The 24631-nt window shown below is 38.9% G+C and overlaps 1 protein-coding gene across 2 annotated transcripts; it reads right to left on the minus strand.

The window, feature by feature from the left end:
* Nucleotides 1–141: 141 nt before the first annotated feature.
* Nucleotides 142–23652, minus strand: ube4b (ubiquitination factor E4B, UFD2 homolog (S. cerevisiae)). Of its 2 annotated transcripts, XM_041799208.1 has the most exons (29): nucleotides 23336–23652; nucleotides 21904–22123; nucleotides 19664–19799; nucleotides 19180–19267; nucleotides 18575–18719; nucleotides 18242–18467; nucleotides 17567–18046; nucleotides 13790–13894; nucleotides 12587–12728; nucleotides 12196–12296; nucleotides 11895–12009; nucleotides 10452–10535; nucleotides 9860–9916; nucleotides 9254–9370; nucleotides 8942–9040; nucleotides 8740–8853; nucleotides 8321–8519; nucleotides 7936–8074; nucleotides 7753–7852; nucleotides 7431–7558; nucleotides 7157–7255; nucleotides 6619–6854; nucleotides 6343–6469; nucleotides 6076–6220; nucleotides 5658–5792; nucleotides 4680–4871; nucleotides 3884–4058; nucleotides 2637–2783; nucleotides 142–1283 (listed from the first exon to the last, which is right to left on the minus strand). In XM_041799208.1, the coding sequence occupies exons 1-29, from the start codon at nucleotides 23357–23359 to the stop codon at nucleotides 1219–1221; spliced, it is 4140 nt and encodes a 1379-aa protein (XP_041655142.1). In that variant the 5' UTR covers nucleotides 23360–23652; the 3' UTR covers nucleotides 142–1218. The 2 variants fall into 2 exon arrangements, with proteins under 2 accessions (XP_041655142.1, XP_041655143.1); XM_041799209.1 differs by lacking the exons at nucleotides 13790–13894; nucleotides 17567–18046 and having other exon boundaries at nucleotides 1003–1283.
* Between the last annotated feature and the right edge of the window lie 979 nt (nucleotides 23653–24631).

Below are 24631 nucleotides of genomic sequence, written 5' to 3' on the forward strand. Positions count from 1 at the left end.
AAGACTACTGGAGGAAAACCATTGAGATTTTATATATTGACTGACATTTTTCTGGTTTGGTCCTGTTCACCAGCAAAACTTACTCCTTAAAAACACCAAGGTGGTTAAACCTGAGGAAAAAACAGTAACGAGTGATGAAAATAATGTGCATCATCATTTATTTCAGTTCAAAATCCTAGCTTCCAAAACAGGTGTGTGGATAAAGGAAATCATTTCCTGTACAGTTAAGGTCAGCAAGGTCAGGTTAGGTACAGTGCCATTTGAAAGAGACCATGTTGAGGTGAGATGTCAGTGGTTCTGAAAACCAGACTTGCACTGGTGTGCTCCTACAATGGTGTTACTTGTGGTCATGCTACATTCTCTCATGTTCCTCACACTCCACCTAACAAGGGTTAGTTTGTCCATGAGGCGCTTAGGAGAGTCTGCATTCGAGGCCATGCACACACAAGAAGTAAATTCAGTCTATCAAAGTAAGCAAGGGAAACTTGACTTAAATGGAACAACTGAACATACTGCATTTTGGTAAACCACTGCTTATCTTCCTACTGTACTCAAAAGGAAGCCGACATTAAGGTATGGTTTTTGTTAGTTTACGTTAAGCTACATCCTTAATGGATATTCCTCAGTCTGAACTTTGTCTACAAGCACAAACTGTGCATCCTTTAACTCTTGGACACATCATACATTATGTGGACTCAAGTTCATAACTGTCACAGTCTTAATAATGAAAACTCTGGGCTAATAAATGTATCCAAACCCACCCGTTCTCTCCCAAATGTGTTTTAGTCTCCCATATCCCTCCTTAGGTTTTGATAAACATACATGGTATTACAAAACAAAATGAGACCCATCAATGAAAATGATCAAAGAACTGACTGCACGCAACTTGCTGGTAAACCGGTTGATGGTGGAAACTTGCAGCATTATAATGCATTAACTAACTTTTGTTAAATAGATGTATATATTCTGTTATATATACACAAACTCATGAGAAAGAAAAACTTAAAAGTCTTAACTTTATTATATTTTGTTTTTAGAACCATGATAATGGTTTGAGACAAAAAGGGTAAATGCGAATAAAAATCAAATCACGTCTCCTTTTTTTCCCCCATTCCAAATGTTGTTGCTTGTCATTGGTTGAAGTGACACTGAATTCAGGCGATGTGGGTAGATCCCTTCATGATGGTTAGCAGGGCAGACGCTGGTCAACATTGGCCTTTAGACAAGCCGTCCACCTTGTTTCTCTCTCATCCAGGCATGGATCCTCTCTTTCAATTCAGGGACTGTGAAAGCAAAAAAGTTTCCATGAGAACTTGCTTCAAACAGACACTGTATTGTTGGTAAGTAAGTAAATACAAGAAATGTTTAAAGCACTTATAAAACATTTGGTTACAAGGGCTTCACAAACACAAGGCTGACAGTGTACAAACAAATTTTTGTAGAAATATTCAAAAAGATAGTATCAAACAGAGGCATAAATACAAAGAAGCATAACAAAACAGGAGAGAACTAGTCTGATTTTGTGATATTTCTCAGTTGAAGGGAATAGGTCTGCACAGGCCTACAGGTGGTCAAGGGTCATGTGTTGATCAAATGATTGCCAGATTTTCAGCATTAGGTTCAATATAGGATTTTAATGGGCCAATAAAATGATGAAGTGGAAAAGGTCCAATCAACAGTGGGTTTTTTTTTTTGTTTGTTTTTCAAGGTTTGGGTGGAGGAAATCAAGTGACATTTATTCCTAAAAGGCAGCTTAACATAAATAGAGAAATAGCGTTGGTTAAATTGAGTGGCTCTCACTGGTGGGACCCAAAAGTGGGTCATGAAGCTCTTTTTTGGTGGACAGACAGTAAATTCATACATGCGTTTTAAAGTTTTCCTATGACGACTAATACATTTCAGTATTTGCCTTGAAAATGTTTCTTATTCACCTCCTTTTCTTTGGATAACAAAGCTAGTTTCGCCTTGATAATGAAGAATTTCCATAAGAAATGTCCAAATTTCCATGCTGTCTCAGGGAAATAGAGTAAACAAGGCATATGCATGTTGGTTCTTCTATTGTGATCTTCTTTTTTAACCACGACTGTTTAGTTGTGTCTCCTTGTTCAGCATGTGTTTTTCCATTTAGGATCACAACTGCAACATTTTATTTAAAAAAAAATTGAGTCGTTGAACATTTTAAAAACATTTGGTTTGTGCTTTCTCTGAAGAAGGTGGTGGTGGTAGTGGATTCTGATGCCTGACCAGTTGAGAATCACTGGTTTAAATTACAGTTTTTTGCAGAAAAATAGATTTGAGGGTTGTCTGCATAGCAGTGATAGGATTCACCATGACACTGGTTGAAAATACTACAAAAAGGCAGGATTCATAGAAATGAATTGGTCAAATATCTAATGTTGGGGAACTCTACACAACAAAGGAGGAAACATGGTTATTAATGCAGGCTTTAAAGTGTGTATTACTTAAATAGGTTTTTAAAAATCAGTGTATTAGGAGTTTTAATTCAATCACATTATTTCACTTTACAACTGCTTTTCTGTTTCCACTCATTTCCTGTCTTGTACTTTTTTGCCTACCTTGAAGAGAATATCGTTAAATGTGACCAAATGTTTAAAACATCATCACAGAGTTGTTACCTGACTCCAGCATGCTCTCGGTGAGTGGCTGTCTGTTGAAGGGATCTGTGGGGGAGTTAAGGAGGTGGCGCAGGATGATGGATCGGTCCATTATGTTCCCCGAAGGCAGCATCACAGGGTCAGTCATGAGTGTGTCCATGAGAGGGTCTGTATTACCAAAGTTACATTTGCATGTGAGGTGTAAAAACCAAATACTTCAGAAAACAATAACCTTCAAGCTTTGGCATACAAGTTCTTATTATCTACGTCTGTGCTGCCCTGAAAGAAACACTCATCTTTCATTATACAGAAAGTCACTTTCACCATTTCCTCTTTTCAAATCTATGTAATATCCTGCTCAACTTGATGCTCCTTTTTTTTGGAGGCAGTAAAGTTTCACATTTTAGAGCAGAGGTCTGCTGGTAGCTAAACTATCCTCAGGCTTTTGGATTAAGAATCAATAAAAAAAAGATACAAATAAAAAAGGGCCCTTTTGTTGAATAATCTAACATGCAAAATCACTAAGGAAGGCATGTATACATCAAACTTGTTCAACCCCAAACACTATGTATAATGTGTTTTATATGACAGCAACATTGCTGCAGCTATCAAAACACCAGTAAAGAAAATGTCTAATAAATACTTGATAAGACTTTTTGATTAAGTGTGCCCTATATTGAAATGTCACAAGGTTGTTACAGTAGGGCTTATATGTTACAAAAATAAAACTGCCGTGGGAGATTTTTACGGCACAGAAAGCTGATACTCCAGCCTCCTGTATGGCACACTTCCATCAACTGTGGTGGGCTGTCTGGCATATCTGGAAATCAAAGGAGGTATGTGGGCCACGTTCTCTTACTTGATTATATTAAGTCTGTGGTTACAGGATAGCCTTGCTGTAAGCTGTCTCTATGACCTCTATGACCTGCAAAATCCCCTCCAAATGTCTGGAATCCAACAGCAACACAGGATGACGATCCTGTCTGCAGTGACTGACCTGAGGTCACATCGGATTTCAAGGCAACTGACTTGTTTTGCTTGGGCACAAAGTTCAGGAACTTAGTTGATGTGGGTACAAAAGTACTTTTACTTTGAAAATTTAACTTCAACGTTCTGAAAAAAATGTATGTAGTTCACAGTGATGCAGTCAGTGTGGAGTCACTGGTCAAGACGGTGCAGTGTTTCTTGAAACAAGTTGGATAAACAGATTTAAAGCGGTTTTGGCAGGTATGCCACTGCAACAGCATGCAAACAAAACAAACACACACCTTTGAACTCATCAGGTGCATCACTGTAGTCCATTTCAGACTGAGAGTTCTTGGCGACTATTTCCTCCACCTTCTCCAACAGCAGCTTGAATTTCTCGATGGCAATTGAAGACTTAATACCAGCCTTCCTCATCTTGGATATCACTTCTTCAAAGAGCTCCCGACTGTATGACCGCTGCACATGGACAAAAAATAAGGAATATTTATTAGCAAGCTTCAAGAAAGTACATGGTAATCAATGCACAGCAACCCCTACAGACGGTAGCTAATGTTTAACAACTGGTCCACACTTCAGAGTGATTGAAACAAAAATGTGCCATCAAGTGGCTCTGTGATGCTTAATTCAAATAACATTAGAGTACACTAAACTTAGCACTTAGTACTGTACACAGTACACAGAGTAGGTTGTTGTGAACACTTGAACCTCTTACTTCCCACACTGAAATAAATACTGTCCTGTATTTGACCCCTCAGTTCTTCCTGTTTGATTTATCTGAGGAGATGAGGGTTTTCATACTATAAATGTGGGCTCTGATGATTAAAGTGAAGCCTGGTTCAAACACTGTATTAAATTCAATAAGCACAATAGAGAATTTATGATGATTGCTTTAAGGCACTTCAACCATGACTGCATCCATTTACCAATGCACAGTGCCTGTAGCTTTTTCTCATAACCTTTATTCTTCATGATAAACTCCCACTTATGTTTACAGAGTCAAATTTTTTCTTTAACGGAGAGTGAAGCCTAATCTTTGAGTGAAAATACACTAATTTAACTGAAAACTTCTGTGCTTACCTGGTCATCTGCAATTGCTTTAGCAAAGCGGGCACAGTCAAGCTGCAAGTAGATATCTGTTAGCTGGTCTAGGAGTTTTTTGGGCTCAAAGCCATATTTCTCTGGGTTCTCCACCTTCAGATCACGACATTTGGGCCCACAGAGCTGCTGGAGGTTAAAATTCAGCATGGCAGCTAAACGAGGCCCCAGTTCCTACACGGAAATAAAATGATGTTTAAAAGTGTTTATAAGGCAAAGATTTTACATTTTACACAGAAAATGTTGTTACATCAGAGTTTGTAGGATATTTAAAAATAAATTCCCCCTATAGATGGGTGCAGATAACCTAAAAATGGATTTAATACTTATTTAAGACCTGTTTAAAGACCCCCTTCATTCATTTTAAGACCTATCCCATCTTCAGTTTCTTACCAGTTGCACTAACAATATAGTTGCTAATATATTTGTGCTGATATTAAGACAGGAATGTGACAAAAAGAAAAGAAAATGCCAGTGGAATTTTTTTTATTGTAGTATGGAAATTAATCTTTTGATTAGACTATGAGGAAAAAAGAACCAGATACCATAAGGTTGCTGAATGGTCTTACTTTCTTAATCAAGAGGCCTAAAAGTACAGTAGCTATCCTCAAATCTTGAAGCATCTATTTACAAGCTCTCATTTCAGATCAGATCTGTCACATTTTCAAAAAAAGACAATGTGTAATTAAATCTAAATATAAAAAACACAAGCAACCTCTTCAGATGAATAAAAATATAAACATAATATACTAAATAACATATATACACTAAAACTACAAAATATTAGACCTTAAAGTCTTGCATTTAACACTTTCTCCTACTTTCTAAAAGCCCTGATTTTTGGCTGAGTTGATTTATCAACTTTGAATACTTTAGATGCCATGGACACCCTGATAAAGCTTACTCTATTTAAAATGACAACATTTATTCAAAGTGATCCCTTTGTGCAGTGATACTCACAGGCCTGAGGAAAGGTTTCTGAACCTGCTTGGTGAGGATGTGGAACATTTCAACTGTCTCAGTGGCCAGGGCCAGATAAGAGCGTGACACTCGCTCATCCTGAGTCAGCTGGGACTGTCGGCTCTGCTGCTGCTCCTAAACATTTGCGGTTAAATAAATACAATATTATATTAACACATTCTGCAATAGTCTCCTTCTGCAGGGTTTAACACCTTAGCCCATATCTGGCCAGATTGTCTGTTTCAGTTACTTTTAATGACATCTAATCATTGATGCAACATGTTTAATCCCTTTTTGGACTTGGGACTGTTTTTTTATTTTGTTTAATAGCTGAAAGTAATGAGGTGTAATATAGTCGCATACATGCATGTAGTAACTGGTTCATAGAAAACACAATCCTATGAGGCTGATAACTGACCCTTGGCAGCTGCTCCCACTGCTCCTTGTTCTTCATCTCTTCCTGAACCTCGTGGATACGCTTCAGGGACTCAAGACTCTCATCTAACAAGAAGGTGGTGTCATTTATCAGCATGTTGATGTAGCGCACAAATTGCTTGCCAGAGCTAGAGGGGAGGGAGCATGATTGAAAAGTATGCCAGATTAGTATGGATCCAAGTCACACAGACACCGATTTAAACTGACATTTTTGCACACGACTAAAACAGTTTCTCAAGATAAAACTCACTTGAATTCCTCCATAAAGGTGCCATGGTGGGCCAGGTTCTGCCAGAGACTCTTGAAGATAGTGCTGATATGGTACCGTATAGTGAACTTATCGTAGAACTCGCTGGTGGCGCCGGTATGCTCAACATCTGACAGAAGATGAGGGTTTTAAAGTCAAAAAGGAAATAGATATAACAGTTACACAAGGACAAGTAACTATATTATTGTATTTAAGAGGTTACAATCTAAACATTATCCAATTAATCATCTTATAAGCTTCAATTCACTTCACACCCACCAGTGTAGAATTTCATGAGAGCAGGGACCAGCTGTTTGACAGACAACGGATGGTTCTCCATCATTTCAGAGAATCGCTGAGTACGTGGCTGAACAGCAGGGTTGGTTACAAACAGCACCTCTACCAACTTGGCAATAAGGTAAGGGTTTCTGATGTAGTTCTGACTGCAGATGAACACTACCAAGAAGGTGACAATGTCCTGTACACACGGCTCATATAAAACCTGAGGAGAGTACCTGGAGGAAGAAGGAAGAGAGGTGAGGTGAAGAAGGGACAAAAATCAGGACTTAAGACAGCACACACAACACTTCTGGCTTTATCTTGTGTATACATGGAGAAATCTATTTACTGCAAAAGAATGATTCCATTCACTATTTTTTTGGTAATCGTTTCTTTGTGTCACTTTTTTTTCTCATACAACATCGTTATTTCTTAAAAACAGACATGTAAGAATGTAAACAGTATTTCAAGTTTAAAGAAACTGACTGGTAAGACAGCTGACCAATCAGAAAAGCTCAAAACAAAATCATAAACCTACTGCACGACAAAAAGCAGAAACTCAGCCACATCTTCAATGTAGAACTCAGGCAGAGCAGCAAAGCTTTTAGGAATCTCAGGGTTCAGTGGCAGGGTAATGCTGTGTAAACAATGAAAAGCATGGAAATTACATTTTGACTTACAACACACTCTGAAGTAAAACACCTCATATATATATAAAGACAAAAAATTGTGATGGGAACCTGTGATCTGTTCCTTGCGCATCATTGTAACAGCAAAATGTAACATAAGCAGTCAGCAGCAGGGCAACTCACTTGGGGTAAGCAGGATCCACCATGCGGAGAATGAGCTGAATGACAGTGCTGTAAAACTGCAGACATCTGCGCAGCAGGTTTTCATCCAGAAGGCCCACGTCAGCACAGGCTTTGGCTCGCACCAGTTTCTGACAGGACAAAGTCACACATGGTAAAGATCACATCTCTGAAAATATGTTGTGTCACAAGATACAGCATGCTTCAACATTTTAGGGTTAGCTCAGCTGAATGGGAGATAAGCAGAAGGAGGTCTGTGCCTTTTAATCAGAGTTCAAATCAAAAGGAAAAACAACACTGTATATCTAAAAGGATCTTAGCTCACCTTCAGCTGGGTTTTGCACCGCTTGAGCATCTCTCTGTGTCTACTAGCCAGGGGAGAATCTTTCCATTGGCTTTCACTATTCTTCAGCTCCTCTACAGTCCTGACATGTAAAAAAAACACAAATAAATCACTTAGCCCAGTCATGCTATGAGTAGCTGAGCATACATGAGTGATGGCCCTTACCTGTTTAGTTCTCGAATGGCTCGCAACCTGCGAATGTAGCGTCTGCAGCCAGGTAGGATGGACAAATGATGGGTGTGCAGTGTCAAGAAAAAGCACTCTGTAGGGAACTTGGGCTCAGAGAACTTGGAAGGGTCTTCGTCTAGCCACATAAAAAAACAGCGTTAATTATTTCTAGAGGATAAAAACACATACCATCAATTAGAAACATCAACTGGCATCAGTATATTTATTTGAGCTTTTGACTTTTAGAGTATGGCATGTGTATCTGTCATTTCTCCAAAGGTGTCTCCAAATCAAGCATTATTCATTATAATTAACTGGATCAATTCTATGGCAGTAGTCCTCATGATGACAAAGATGTGCATTTCTGTTTATGTCAACTTACGCAGTTCAGTTATCCAGCTTTTGAGCTCCTCCATTGTGGCTTTAAGACGCGTCTCCTCTGAGCTGACAACAAGACGACAACGTGGATGGAAAATGTAGTAGGGATCCACTGTCTCCAGCTTGATTTTCATGCTCAGCTGTTGCAGCACCCATAGGAAGTTGAGCATGAAACCGTCTGTAGACACTAGCTTATCATCCGTCTAAGGGGAAAAAAATTGTTTACAGAAATTGCAAATTCCTGCAAATAAACTTTATAGACAATATACAGACACTATGGCTTTTTAAAGTACATTACATAATAACATGATGGGGCAAACAAATTTGCATAATCTCTTTTCAGTCATATTGTTTCAAAACATATGCTTTTACAAAGTCTCTTAAATGTGCCAAAAAAAACAACTTTTCTGATTCTGCACATACCTGCATCTGAGCTTTCTTCACATTGTAGTTCACTAGAGCTGCCATGTAATTAAGAGCTGACTCACGAGTTTCTCCATTCAGCAGGATGTTATGAAGAATTTTGAACAAGTCACCCTAAAGGAGATGATACACACTTTTAAAACTGTATTCTATATAATAAGAAACATATATAAAGGAAAGTCCTTATGAAGCCGAGATTTACCCTTGCTGACTCCAGGTAATGCTGCAGGGATTGGCTGACGACTCGCGTGTTCTCCATGGTGATAGCTGGCCCAGAGAAATACTTGTCTCCTACTTTGGTCTAAAGAAGAAGAACTGATTTAGATATCTCATCTAAGATTGCCTGAATATAGCAATGTATTAGTTTTATGATCAAGATGTTTTTTTTTTTTCCATTTATTACACTGGATCTTCTCTCGGCTCTCAGACACATTATAAGGTCATAAATTGTGAAGAAACACTTTTCTATCTAGTGCTTCTGAGTAATGTTAATTATTTAGTCATTTAAACTCACATCATCCTCAGCAAACACAGAGAGGCTGAAGAAAGCTCCTAAGTAGGACAGTCTCTGGATCTCTCTGCCACAACCAGGGCTAAGAGGTTTGGGACACCACAGAGGCAGTGACGCTGCCTAAACAAAGGAATCACAGCAGACAATCTTTAATAAATGCACATTTTACACAAAGATTCAATCCCAGTGAATTTTTTTTTTAACCATAAACATAGGCAGTTCACTGAAAAATGTATGTCTACATACTGAGCAAGCTTAACACTCTAAAAAAGCTAAATGCCTCAACATGACCTTACAAAAATATGCTAAGATTAGAATGTTGATGTTAAATGAAATGTTCATCTTTTCGGTCTGGTGTAGCAGAAAGACTGATAGCCATGAATGGAATAGGCACAGTACAATGCTCTCAATACTGTTCTGATGTCAACAGGCCAGGATGGCAAATGAAGGTATTACAAGAAAAAAACAATAGCCAGATTCCACATCACAACTGCCCTCCAAATACTTGATGAAATACATATAATTTTTGTTAATGTGACTTGGAAACTAAAGAGCGATGCTCAATGTAGGAACATAACTTCAGTTGTTGTCATTCAACTGTATACTCACCAAATTGCACACAGGGTGAGTCTTCCCAAACTTTATTTCACAAAGCTCAGCTAATGCCTGTAAAAACAAAACACAGTTGAATCAATGCGTACATTTTGCTTTATCATGGTAAGTTCAGTTTGCAGGTAAATTGCTCTAAATGGCTATATTTTACTTGATTCCTAACAGTAACTGCAAGGTCAGGATTACATTATCGAAGGATTATCTGCCTTACAATACTACCCAACAAGCATCTTTGCATATGCTGTAACATTCTCCCATGAAGAAGTCCCTAAAAACAAATTGAGTCAATACACCAAACTTACAAATGGGTATTAGCATGTACATTATTGTGCATGCTGGCAACAATCAGCGCTTAACACCACATCACTTGATAAGCTGGTCAAAGTGACAAGCAACACAATGAAGCTGGATAGAAAAGCCTGCCTGCTAACTTAACGCCGTATGTACTGTACATCTGGAGCTGTCCATCCTGCGAGCTGACAGTTTATCGTACAGGCTGCAGTGACAGGACCTCATTAGGCCTCAGTGTACACTATATCCCATCTTACTGTGACTACATTAAAGATATGCCAGGAAGAAATCACCTTACCATGAGTGGGAATTTAAAGTTGTCACTGTCAAAAGAACATTCTTTGACTGCAAGGGCCAGTCCATGAAGAATGGGGATGAAGATCTGGAAAAACAACAGGAATTAGTACTATGATGACTGTAAGACTAGGTTCATACACACTTGAAAAATAATTTTTGAGACTTCAACTAAGATAAAATAACACTACTTTTGCATGGCAAATTGTCAAAAGATTAAAGGCATGTAGGTTTCTCAGAACACTGAGCTAGGGCTGAATTCTCTGACAATGAATTGCAGATGGGGACTAAAATCATTAGCCCCCTATGAAATTTTCAGTTTTTAAAAAGTATTTCCCAAGCGCTGTTAAACAGAACAAGGATTTATTAACACCACTCTTCTAAACACGATAGTTTTATTTTGGATGCTAACATTATTTTACACTGAAAACAGAGTTTTTTTTTATACACACACAAGAAAGAAAAACTATTGGGGTCGAAATCATTAGCCCCCTTTAAACTGACCTTTTTGTCAAGCCATAGCAGAAATCAATGTTGTACAATAATGTGATTTAACTTCTTAATGCTGTGTAATGCTTGTAAAATCAAGCCACAACTGAGGGTTATCTTCCAAGTCACACAATATAAACACTTCAGTAAGAGTCAGAGCTATCACTGAAGACAGCATCATGGCAAAAACCAAAGAACTCAGTTTAGATTTGAGAAAACAACATTATTGATGCTCACAAAGCAGGAGGATATACAAAGTTATCACAGCGTTTCCAAGTGTCAAGAACTGGAGTGAGAAGTATTGTCAAGAAGTTCAAAGAGAGCAACACAGTACAGAACAAGTCTGGCAGAGGTAGGGAGAGGAAGATTTCAAAGACACTGAAAATAAAGCTAGTGAGAGATGTGTCTACAGGCCCCAGAAAAACTGCCAAGGCACTAGTGAATGACTTAAAGTCAGGAATTGTAGTTTTCAAAAAAGACAATCACTTGAGTCCTGGACAAGAATAGCTGTGAGGTTGCAGACTGAGACGGACTACTTCTGCTTACGAGCCACCTTCAAGCTAGACTGAAGTATACTAAGGACAACCTGGAGAAAGATTATTAATACTCGAAGCATGTCATTTGGTCAGATGAGACCAAACTAGAGCTCTTTGGCCATAGAGATGTTGCTGATGTTTGGAGAAAGAAGGAAGAGGTGTATAACCCAGGGAACACCGTCCCCACAGTGAAACATGCTGTGAACTGGGGATCTCTTAAAGTGACAACTGCATAACCCTCAAATTGTATTACCGCAAGCAACTATGACTGAATTGGCTGTTCTTATCCATAGATACAGGTTAAGCTTTTTAACAACCCTTTCTAAAGAAATAATACAGTCATTCCACCAGCCAGTAAGAGTGAAAATGTGTGTTTGAGGTGTTTATTTGTTGATATGAACACTGAAGGACATGTTTCTCACCTGTCTAAACACATCTTCCTCCTGGTGGGTAATGCGAACCAGCTCCTGAATGAAGCCATAAGGAAGGTTCCGGCACAGCATGTAGGGTACCAACAAAGACTGTTCCAGAGGACTCCTGAATGTGAAACACAGAGAGGCATTGTGCTAAAATCTAATAAAAATAATGTGTCTGCAACCAAGGTGAAGGAGTAGTTGCTGTGGAAATTCAGACTGAAAAGAAAAGGAACAGAACGTACTACAAATACAATGGCAAAAGAAAAAGGATTCAAAATTGATCACAGCGTGTGCCCAGGTTTCATACCGTGGCTGGGTCAGGGTGCCTTGCAGGATGAGGGCAACATTGGAAATACACTGCGAGCGAATGTTGCTGAGAAGCTGGCTTACATTTGGTTGGCTACACATCTGAAAGAGAAATGGAACGGGGAGAAAATGGTTGGAGGTGTGAGAGAAATGTACGCTGTAATTTTTCACAGAATTTATCTCCAGACTGTTGAATCACAGCGTTCTTTGACGAGAAAATCTTTGCTCTATTCCAGACCATCTGCCCTGCAGCTAGTCTCTGAAGCACACACTGTTCCTCATTCCTTTGCACATTTCATAAGCAATTTAGACATGGTAGCTAATTTGAAAAGATCTTTGTAGTTGTACATTTAAGTAGAACTATTATAGTATTATAAATCATTGACCTTTACCTTGGGGGCTTTTCTCTCCTCCATGCCAACGCTGTCAAAACGCTCAATGAGGTAGTTCAGCATCTCTGTCTCTTTGCAGGTTTCAATGGTGAAGCGGTCACTGGCTGAGTCACAGGACATTGACCCTCCACATGCACCAAGACTACATGCAAACACAAAAAAGGGACAGTGTCATTAAAGGAGGCATAGCATGAAACATAGCCATGAATGTCAGGATAAACACAAACCCACCCTCAGGGGTCCTGAAAGAAAAAACTTTAAAGAATTAGTGGCTGCATTGCAGCGTCACAGAACCAAACACTTGAAATAAGCAAAGAATATGTATACATTATTTAAGAGCCATTTGGCAAGTTCTTAAAACTGAGATGAGGATTCAGATTGCCACAGTTAACTGGCAAACATGTCGACGAGAGGTTATATTGATGTTAGTGTTAGCTGTAACTGCAAAACCTGTAAGAGAGCTGCTTAAAGCATGCCAAAACTAGAAATGCTTTAAAAACTAAAATGTTGCTTAGTCTTTGTCTTTTTCTTTCTTGTATAGAAACAAGATGCGAGTGGGCACAAACTAAATGTTTGCTTTTGTAAAGACAGTTGGGATTCACTTATTTATGCAGGAAATCAAAAATCCAGAAATCTGGGGATCAGGCTCCACTTTCTCACCAAATGATACTTCACAAGCACTGATGTAGTAGGGGATGCAGTAAGAACCAAGTCTGCCATATAGGCATGACAGTTAAATTTTTCCACATTCAGGGTTCAGGTTCATTCCTTTAATATGTGCAAGGCTCATAAAAAAAACTGCACGGACTCATAAACGGTTATGTTAAAAAAACAATGTAAAATCTATCCATACAGTAATTCAACCAACATATTGGGACTGCTACGCTAGGAAATGTTATTAGAAATAGAGGAAACTCAAGGCTGCAGGTTACTCTAGAAGTGAAAAACAACAACAAAAGTAGATGTGTTCAATGCTGTGCCTACAGCCCCATAACAATGTTTTATACTAAAGTTAGTTATAAGACTTCACTGATGAATCTCTGATGACAAACACATCATCAACCGACATAATTTCTTCCCCAGTCTTTTTCAAATGTTGTGATCACGCGCTGTTAGTGCTAAGCCTTCTGAGCCCACTGGAACAGGCAGTGGGCTCATAACTGAGCAAGCACACACAAACGCACACACCGTGCAGCGGTGTACCTGGACCCAAACTGAACCCGTGCAAAATCCTCCTCCTCCTCAGACTCTTCATCACTGCTGTCCTGAGACACATCAGAGAGGGCAAAGAACAGCAACGACAAGGGGCTAACATGACAAGGAAAAGACAACAGAAGGGCAAGGTTGACGAAAAAGGAAGGTGTGCAAGAACAAGGAGACAAAATGAGAGCGGTCAAAGAAAAAACATGGTCAAAGAAAGAAAAAAAAGACATGGGAGAGGGAAGCACTATGAGAGAATGCTGGGGGTGCATGCTTTTTGTGCCATTTTAAAAACTTTAATCAGTATTAGTTGTCAGCAGCCTTCGCGCAAAGTCAGAATTTTTTTTTAATTGAAAACTAAACCAAAAGTGTCTCAGTCAATTAGACAAGCCAATGTCAGAACAATAAAACATGTAAAACGATTTAATACGTGTTATTCTGAGGTTAGGGTGCTTCAGAAACAAGCAGCAATAATACCTTAGATAAAACCAAACAAAACCTGTCTTTAGCTGTCTGAACATATCATACAAAAGAGAGAATGCACTGATGTCACCTTCATTATGCGACATGCCTGCTCAGTCAGGCCGAGTAGCAAAACACTCTAATACAGGGCTGTCTGCTCTATGGGGAAAGGATAAAAACAGGAGGAAAACAGGCTAATGTCCACTTAAATTAAGGATTAGGTTCAGCAGAAATCCATACTGTTAAATAAGGACACAGTGGACCGTGGACATTCACATGTGGCCATAAATCGAGTTTCCTCATATCTATATTGACTTGATTTCAAGTACACAAAGCCAATTATGAAGGCACGCATCAGCTACATTCACCAGTGCTAAGCTAGACGGCTTCTGTTGCTAAAAAGCTTTGGATCAGTTGTTTTTCAGTATTCAAGTGATCTTTATCTGCTTCTTTTTACTTTAGCTTGTCTGTATGAGGATTGCTCTGTTTGTTAAATCTGTTTGTAAAAATCTGGAGTGTATTTCAAAACAAGAGCAACGTACTGCACCATGCCTTGTTTTGCTATCACCTGTCAGACTGTCATAATATCATTTTTAATGTAACAAATACACACAGTAAGGCTTGACTTCTATATTATGTTGATATAAACTGTAATTAGATATGATGTGTTCACTATATGAAAAACACGTCGAAACTACCTCAATATTTAGCCAAAAGGGGAAGCCAAGTTAATGTAACTAGACCTCTTTATTTAATTTGTGATAAATATTGAAAACATTTTTATCAGTAATTACTTAAATTAGATAAATTTTCTTGATATCTACCCATCAGCCAAAAATAAGGAAATGTTCTGCATAGTAAACACATACTTGTCGGTCCATTCTTGATTAAAGCTGCGCCATCAATTGCGGATTCAGGATCTTTGAGAGTGTAATTTTCCCTGCCTGAAAATCAAAACAAAAGGCTGATTTCCTTCACGTGATTTCACCAATCATAAAAGCATAAAAGCAGTGATGGGCAGCATGACAGCCCCAGAAATATGAGGCCAATAAATCTCAATCGCCACTTTGTGGCTGGTTGTGGTAAAGACAATTAGGACTGAACCCACTGCCAATGATAAAATTTATGTGGGTTTGAAAGTTAAATATTTAAACAAATATGCATAACATTAATTAGATCAAAACTTGTATGCATTTTGGTTTATTTTAAGTCAGCCACCAAAGCATCTGTCAAGGAAAAAGCTGGCCCATGTACAAATGTAGGTGTTGACCAATGAACCAGACAGCTTTTTGTCTTTCCATATAGAACCTGCAGTGTTAATCGGACATTATGGGATTTTATGTACATCTAAAAACACAATTTGTTGTCATTAGATGCCTTGTCAGCTCAGATACTGTTTTACTGTATGGTTTATCTGCTGAAATTTTAAGTCTTAATTTTCTTTTAAGATATAAAAAAACAAGAGGGAGAATGGAGTGGTGTTAAGTTTGACTACTAACTGAATGCTTTTTGGCAATGTGATTTGAGGTATACAGTTATGTGGTGGCGACTATATTAGCTATAAAGCTGTAAAACTTGTTATGGTAAATGAACTATCTTATACAACACTTTTCTAGTCATTTGATGGCTCCTTTACACTGCAGGTCACACACACCCATTCACCCCACATTCATACACTGGTGGCAGAGTGTGGCTTTATAAAGGTAACTTAAAAGCTCCAAACATTTCTATAAACATATTGCATCAGCTGAGGGTCCATACTACATGTGGTGAACATCATAAAGATAGAATTATCAAAAAGACAGCACTTTTTAGCTGAAATAAAGCTGTTTTATTGCTTACTTCCTACTGATTCTGTCCCTAGTTCATGCTTTCTGCCACTCAGGGGATAGGACTGCTGAGATTCACACTGACTGCGAAGCCAAGTGCATACCCTCTATAGCAATTTCTATTTAATTTCATGCAAAATATATCTAAAAAGTAACATGAAAAATTAAGTTTGAAATGTTTCCATGAAATATATGTGAATAATTATATAACTAGAAAAGCACTCGGAGAGTGCAGACCTCCGCATTTAGCCCTATCTCCCAATAGTGAGGAATCCTTTAAAAAATTCCTGGATCCGTCCCTATGTGCCCCCCACCACGACATTCCCCAATTACTCCCTCCCTGGTGGGGCGGAAACATGGTGAGGCAAAGCACTGGCTTTGCTACAAGTGCCAACAGATGCACCCATGGTCTGACCGGACGACTGAAAGTCATGTCAGAGGGTGAATATTCCTCTATTCCTCCCAGCATTGTGAGTATTCTCGCTACAATTCGCTGTCTTTCTCTCTGTTATGCTCCAACTCATCTCCTCGACCAGACGTGCGTCTTTCAAACTCTATAAACTCCAAAACTTTAAATAGAAACACACCCAAAAACTGCTGCTGGGATTGAAGTTACTCATGTCCGCCATCTCGTGGTGTAAAGTGGTAACAGTGCAGACCTCCACCATAAGCCCTTTCTCCCAATAGCACAGAATCCTTTAAGAAATTCCTGGATCCAGACGGTGATCCGGATCACTCCCAAAATCAAATCAGTTCTTCCTTATGCCATTTCTGACATTTCCTGAAAATTTCACCTTCAGGAACTTTTGGAATTATGCTGCTAACAAACAAACCAACAAACCCTCCCAATCACATAACCTCCTTGGCGGAGGTAATAATATACATACATAAAGAAGTATAGAGATTACTGCATGTATGTGTAAATAATGGTATGTAGACATGTTTGGATACTTGCTTACCAATAATTATGTATGATATACTGGAAGTGTATTTTGTTTCCTTTCTTTAATAGGGTTTTAATCTTGCATATTTATCTTGGCTCTTTTTTCCTGACTAGTATATTGATATACTGTATTTCATAATACTTATTTTGCATTTTTAACTTGTATCTCTGTAAAAAACTAACAAAAAGTGCAACCCACAATTGGAGAAGTATCTGATAACAATCACTTTTTAATTCTCTAAATTTTAATCATCATTTGTAATTTCACTTTAGACTTTAAAAACTGAAACATCAACTTCTAAAACATCAAGGTTGTTTTAAGTACACCAAATCTTTAATGTTACTAAACAGATTTAGACAACTATAAACTTGTGTCAGTATCTTTAGACTGCCTAAAATTTTCTATAAGAAAAGAGGCTGGCCAAAGATTATGCTTTAACACTTTAGGCATGCACACAACCTTAAAATCCATGGTGCAAAAAAGTTAACATTTTAGTTTGCTTTTGTAAGCACCGCACACTGACATGCAAACATCAGAGGAGATACCTAGATGATGGAATCCTGGCAGCAAATGCAGCCTGTCGGGCATGTGATCTGGGAGAGGGGGGAACCGCAGGGAGAGGGGCAGTGGAGGGTGGGTTGCGAGCTCTTGGCGAGCTCAAGTTGAGGGCCTGGGGGCTTGGTGGTGGCACAGGGACTGGGGTATTCGGAGGAACAGTGAGCCCTGCAGGACCAGGAGAGGGTCCAAAGAAGCTAAAGCCTCTGTGGGCCGGGCTGGACGGGGAAGGAGCCCCCAAGGGAGAGGAGACAGAGTAAGGCCGATAGCGCTGAGAGATGGGCATGGGGGAAGATGGAGGATTGAGGGTGTGTCTAGGAGGAGCAGTGGCAGGTGGGCTAGGAGGGACAATGAACTGTGGAACAGAAGGTGTAGAAGGTACAGAGGGTGTAGTAGGGGTGGGGAGAGAAGGGGAGGACCTCTTGGATGCATCCAAAGCCATCGGGTGAGGGCTACCACACCCATACAGACTGTGAAGTGAGATAATGAGCAGAAAAATTTATCTAGAAACAATGTAGAAAAGAAGAAAGTAGAAATGATAACACAAAATCAGAAAGAAAGACAAAAACATACACAGGGAGCAGTGTAAATGGGCTTTCTAGGGCCTTGAAACATCTGTGGGAGTTACGATGTTGAGGGTCATACTGGTGAGTTAAGGTACTTGCCTGGACAGAGAGCTGGCTCCAAAGGATCCTGCACTGGGGCCCATTGGGCTGCCACCTTGGCTTGAAGGCTGCATCAGTGTTAGACGGTGGTCAGGGGATTTGGCTGCTGCAATTGGCTGAGAGGTGGCGGTTAAGCTGGCAAAAGGGTTGTGGACACGTGACTGTGTGGACATCATTAAGACTTCCATGAGGATCTGGCCGATCAGGTCTTTAAAGTCGGAGTATACTGGGGAAGCAAAAAAAAGTGATAAATCAAGTTATCAAATTTAGGAATCTGTCAGGGTCAGACAGAGAACAGGGTGACAGGGATGAAGACTTCATTCAGTGGCGTACCATCTTTTGGGTTCTGATGGAACTCAGCAGCAAGCGAAGGAAGAAAGATAACATCTCTATCCTGCTCTTTCCACGATACGCGGAGGATCTTACATATGAGCTGCAGAGCCTGTTCTTCTGAGACATCTGAATTTGCAGAGGTTTCCTAAGATGCAGGGCAAAAAAGAAAAACATGAGGGTTTGTTCATAATCTACATTCATTTACAGATTAAACGTTATATGTATGAAAATAACTGTCTCCTAATACATATTATCTCATGATCATTCTAGCAGTCTATTAAGATGCACCTATGACATACAATATATTCTTAGTGAAAAAATGAGTCTTTGGAATATCCCCCTTTACCTTCTTGTGAATACCTTACATGTTAGCTGATTTCATTCATTTATTTAACTCATTTTGATCCTTGGAAAACAAATTTAGTGAGAACCCTCATTTACAATGGTGCCAAGGTACAGACAACCATAAACCAGGCAGATTAAAACATCATCAAGAGGGCTAGCGGCAAAAGAGGACAAAATATGGAATAGTGACTCATCTGCACACAAGGGCAAGTAGTAATGTTTAGTTAACCAGTTTTTTAGTGATGTTCACTACTGTTTACCTTTTCAGTCAGGTTCCTCTTCTCCCTGCGATCGCTATCTTCCACCTCCATGTTCTCGATCCCTGAGTCAACATCCACCTGGGACATGCTGGAAAGAGATAAGAAAGGTGTTATGCTTAGCAAATCTATCTAACCACAAGAGACCATGTTCCCCCTCAAACGTTTACATTTTGTATCTACAGTTGTACATCAGATATTCTATATTTTATTACAGCAATACATGCGACCATCTTATTAAGCACTTTTAATTAAGTTTGCCACACTCAATCCAAAAGACTAAACACTACAATTATTTTTGAGGGGAATTAAAAATGAAAAGTATGTGGTAATGTAGATGTCATAACCTCTCTTCTCTATGATGGAGTTATAAAAAATACTTTTTACAACACTTTTCAAACCCATACAAGGAAGGACTTAAAATATCTTTATGGGGCTGTTGTTAAATTAACCGGGTAATAAACCACACTTGAAGAAGAACTCTTACCTCTTTTCACAGGAGGCAGTGTCAATATCCATGCTCTGCGATCGGGACAAGCTCTGGGACTGAGTCTCCAGGCTGTTGGAGGGAGAGCTGGATAGGGAGCTCACACCCTCACTGCTCTGACTACCATATGCCACCCCTGCAAAAGTGGGAAAAAAACAACAAGTGAGCACATTAGAAACATAAATATGGAATGTGTCACGGGTGTACTGTATTGTCATCACATAATTCATCCATAATCATTATTTTTAAATGGTTCAGGAATAGTGGCTACAAAGTTGACATGGGTCTTTGCTACATTGTTTTTTTTTTTTCTGAATGTTTTTTTCATAGTAGAAAACATAAAGTCTACAAAGTTTCTCGCCTCTGGTCTCCTGTAAAAATATGTTTCTTTTCTTTTATCTTTCTGTAACCTGCCACTTCTTCAAACTTGGTTTTCAGTCTTTCAAAATTTTTGCATATTTTATTCCCATTCTCCAACATATAATGACACTAGTCCCTTACTTTATTTATGTAAACTAAAAGTGCAAATAATGAAAATCACAAAATGTGTAAACATCAAAAGAGTCTTGTGTATTTCAAGAGGTTGAAAGGGGATTTTCCATAGACGTTATTCTTAGTTTCGTTTTCATTAGGTGTGTCTCTATCGTGTGCATACCTGATAGGCAACAAGACTGATCAGGAGATAACCATGAACTTTGATTTTTAAAATTCTTATTGAACCTGATTGGGATGATTATTTACAATTGCCAAAATGTGCACCACACAAATATAACACCTTAGTAAAATGTCTACTTCAAATTGTGTGATAGCAACCTTATCGCACCTTGCATGGCTGTAATATCCTTATAACAGCCATTATCAGCTGCAGCTCTGCTGTGGAGCTGATTCTGCTTGCGTGGTCATCAAGCATTTACTTTGCCTTTAATAAGGGGTTATAAATGTCAGAAAATTTGAATGAATTTAATTCCTATGTTAGACAGATACATGAGATAATAACACAAAGTTTTGAGTTCTTTTTAACGTATGGGATGTGTTGTACAAATACAATCACAGAAATAGAAGACAGCAATATCATATTGCTTGTTTTAAACTAATTATTTCAGATGCACAGAGCTGTGTAGCACTGAAAAAAGCACACGACTTCTATTCTTTGTGTGATGGTTGGAGTTGCACATGAGCCCTGAACAAGCCACTCTGCTCTTGCTGATCTAAATACTGCTCTCAGTGCTTAAAGTTACAGCAAGAGGTCCCAAAACACAAACGCACTGCAAGGCATGCAGTGTGGCCTAGTCCTTTTTCCATTTTTAATAAAATAAAAATATAATAATGTATGGACAGGACCCAGAATATACCCTTTGTAATATTTCTTTATGTTGATCATGCAATAATCAGCCAATGCCAGAGAACTTAGTGCCAATTTAAAAACATACTTCCATTTAACAAGCAGACACCTGGCGTAGAAACTGACACATTAGAAAAACGACGTGTGCTGGAACTGCTCAGGTAGACAAACATGTTGATATAATTTAGCAGCCATATTTTTTACAGGGCTACAGCTCATGGAAGAACAAATTCTTCAGCTGCAATGAACTTACACTTGCTCAAATTGGTGTTTTCCGTAATATTGTAGTCTACTAAATCTGTGTCAATCCATATTACAACAAGAACTACTACAAAGCTAGGAAGATAGTCAAAGGAAAGTGATTATTCATTACCTTAAACTCATAAATTTGATCAATAGTATCACTGGACCTCCAAGCGAGAAAAGGCAGCCTCAAATATCAGCACCACCACATTGATGATTTCATTAAAAAAAGCCAAGAAACTCATCATGTATCCATTAGCAGCTCACCACTGTTTTTCTAGCAAAGTGCCTCAAAGCAGAACTTCTATCTCTGTGCCCAGACTCAAATCCTGTGTCAAACAGGGATACAGACAATCACAACAATCTGCTTTTTGTTTGAGCTGGTGTCATTCAGGGTCTATGGCATAATGTATATAAAGGCCACTTTCATTGTTAGGCTCAACTCAAACAATAACAATTGTTTATCTTCAAGAATTAGTGACAATATATCACAGACTCATTTTGAAAGGGTGTTGAGATTAGACTTTACAAACAATACATTCAAATTTACTACTGCATCCTGACCTGTTGTTTATAAATCACAACATATATCCTACAAGCCACACTGTAAAGAGAAGAAAATTGCTTAATGCTGTAGATATTATTCAGTTCTTACCAGAAGTGCCCATTGGGGATGTGGCAGGAGTACCACTGTGGACATTTAGCCCCAATGATTGAGAGGCAGCTGGTGGCAGGGGCTGGAGTGCGGCACCTGAGGGTCCAGGGAGGGGTCCAGGGGGAGTTTCTCTCTGTGGGGATGTCAGAGGTGTGCTGAGAGGGGTGCTGGGCTGTGACGTCTGTCCCCCTGCCAGTCGTGCCAATCGCCTTCTGCGAATCTAGAATGAATACACCGGTAAAATACAGGTTCATGAGGGGTTTAGCACAGCTTACTTTAAAAGATCTCTAGACTAAGAAGTAGCATTACAGCACCCTTGACATGTATATGCCATTAAATACAAAGCAATATTAATTCTATTGGGATAAGTGCTTGGCACAGCCTGGCTGACATAAGAAATTTATGGCTGAAAGTTCATTTTTATTAATGGTCTTTGATCATTAACACCAGACAGGGGGCTTATAATAGAAGCAGCGATTCATTTTCATTCATCCTTTTTTAGCGATGAGATCTTATGATTAAAAGATTGGTACTATGGAATAGAAAAATGCAATCTGTATTATAAAGACAGATTCGAGCACAAAACAAGCTACTCAGTTGAACACCTTGAATAGAGTAAATCAGCATTGAGTTGATCAAGTGGCCGACTAAAAGTGCGTTTTAGTAAAAAAGGTGACAAGAGGAATACTTGATTTCCCCCAGTGGTGCGGGGTAAACAGCTCAGTGGCCACACAGCCGGTTGCACAATGGTGGCCCGGTGTGTTTTTTATGCTGAGTCGCCCAGCAGGCTAATTTTTGTCTGTTAGCAAAACAACATTAGCAACTGTCAAATAGCTCCCCGCAGGAAATAGGTGTCAAATCAGCTCAATGATCACAATTTAAAGCCCCCCCTTTATAATCAAAACATGGCGTAGAAAATGAATTCAGAACACACAATATCAAATATTTACGCTGTATGTGAAAATGTTATCTTTGAGTTAGAATGATTTCATTCATGGGCCAGATTGTACACAGCCTTTAGCTCTACGTTAGCTAGTTAGCATTGTGCTGAAGCTAAAAAATAACCTACTACAGTTGGTGACAGGAACATACGACCCACTATTCCACTTTAATTTCATTAACGGGAGTTTTTACATTATTTTCCCCAGTAATCATTTCCGTGCCGCCACGGACCACATACACTTCTGTATGCCGGTGCTAAGCTAGATGTAGGATTTCATCGCGGATGCTTTTCTTCGATATTAGACTATGCTAGCCACAGAGGTAGCTCCTATAGCAAGTCGGCTAACGAAGCAAGTCTTTAGTCCGTTTCCAGGGAGCCCCGAAGGAAAATACAGTACTTATAAAATAATTTCAAACCTGCAATGCTACTTCATAAAACTACATTAATTTTCGATGTTTCTTATGTGTGTTTTTTCCATTGTCACCTTACCTCATCTGCGCTCAACTCCTCCATCGCTGCCAAGTTAGCTAGCTATTTCACTTCAATAGCTTTAATGTGTGCCAGCCAGAGCCAGCTAGCTAGCCTGTTTAAGAACTAAATATGCATAGTCTAACTCCTTCAACAAATATGTGTCAGCCTTGATTGTCTACAAGATAAAAACGAGGACACCGGTATACAGAGGGTGGAGAGATACGGGTTCTCCAAAAAGTCTTTCGTTTGCTAATTTTCTATCAAGAGTGAAACAAAAAGAAAAGTAGCTAGCTATCATACGTCAAAATACAACAGCGGCCATTTTGGATCTACACCGAGTCACGTGACAAATAAGACTTCAGTGGGAGGTGTGAGTTTTCACTGTGTATCACAGTAATTGCATCTTGTATACATATTCATGTTGTCAGTTTACTGATTTGCAGTGATATTAAATTATCCTAGATAGTAGAAATTAACAACCCACCTTATACTGACGTTTCTCTTTCCTAGTTATCAAGCTAACAGTGTGCATTATTATGCCAAGGGGGAAAAAAGGTCACTACATGTTTTTAGACCTTTAAATGGTGCTGGTGGGTTGGTAGAGTCCTTCAAGATACAGATGGTAGATCACCTTTCATATTCTCTATTGGGTGAGCTGCAAATAGCTGAATTTATCATTCAGGTTTTATCTTGATTTTTCTCCTTCAGAAAACCACAGGAAACTTTCTGCTATGAGGAACTAGAGTGAACAAGCAAGTCAGGAAATTTTCTGGCAGGCCACACTGACATTTTCTACAAAACAAAATGCATGATTGAAAAGAGCTGCATTTCAAGCTCCTGTGAGGAACTTTAAGTTTCAGCTTTCTCTGTCTGACACCAACCCTCTGCCAGTTGTAGTTTTTACTAAAGCAATATAGTATGTACAATATACAGGGGTGGAAAGTAACTAATTATATTTACTTAGATTACTTTAATTGATGGGCATTTTGAGGTACTTTTAATTTTTAAATACATTTTGAAATCAGAGAAACTGTACTTTACTGTACTTTAATTGAGTACAATACTCAAGTACTTTTTCTGCCTCTCATAGTGTGATTTTAATTCCATTCTGAGTTAAATGGCCTTCAATGTTGAAGTTATAAGACAAGTGTTGATACACCAGTGTTAGTTTAACTTTGTAAAGAGTCAATTGATTAATTTTTCTAGTGTAAGACACATTTGCGCCATGAGTGAAGTTATCCACGGAGCTGTGACTTCTAAAGTTGCGTAGTACATATTCTTCACTTGTATGAATTGCCTTGCTATGAGGTGAGG

Source organism: Cheilinus undulatus, linkage group 11, assembly GCF_018320785.1.
Source record: "Cheilinus undulatus linkage group 11, ASM1832078v1, whole genome shotgun sequence".
In the NCBI taxonomy this organism is placed as follows: domain Eukaryota; kingdom Metazoa; phylum Chordata; class Actinopteri; order Labriformes; family Labridae; genus Cheilinus; species Cheilinus undulatus.

What these genes read in the sequence shown, in the direction of transcription:
- ube4b (XM_041799208.1), bottom strand. Translation starts at nt 23,359, where the DNA reads ATGGAGGAGTTGAGCGCAGATGAG. An exon ending in AGGAAGATGTGTTTAGACAG is followed by an intron (nt 10,536 to 11,894) that starts GTGAGAAACATG and finishes TTGTTTTTCCAG; the next exon opens with ATCTTCATCCCCATTCTTCA. An exon ending in AAGCTGGATAACTGAACTGC is followed by an intron (nt 8,075 to 8,320) that starts GTAAGTTGACAT and finishes TTATGTGGCTAG; the next exon opens with ACGAAGACCCTTCCAAGTTC.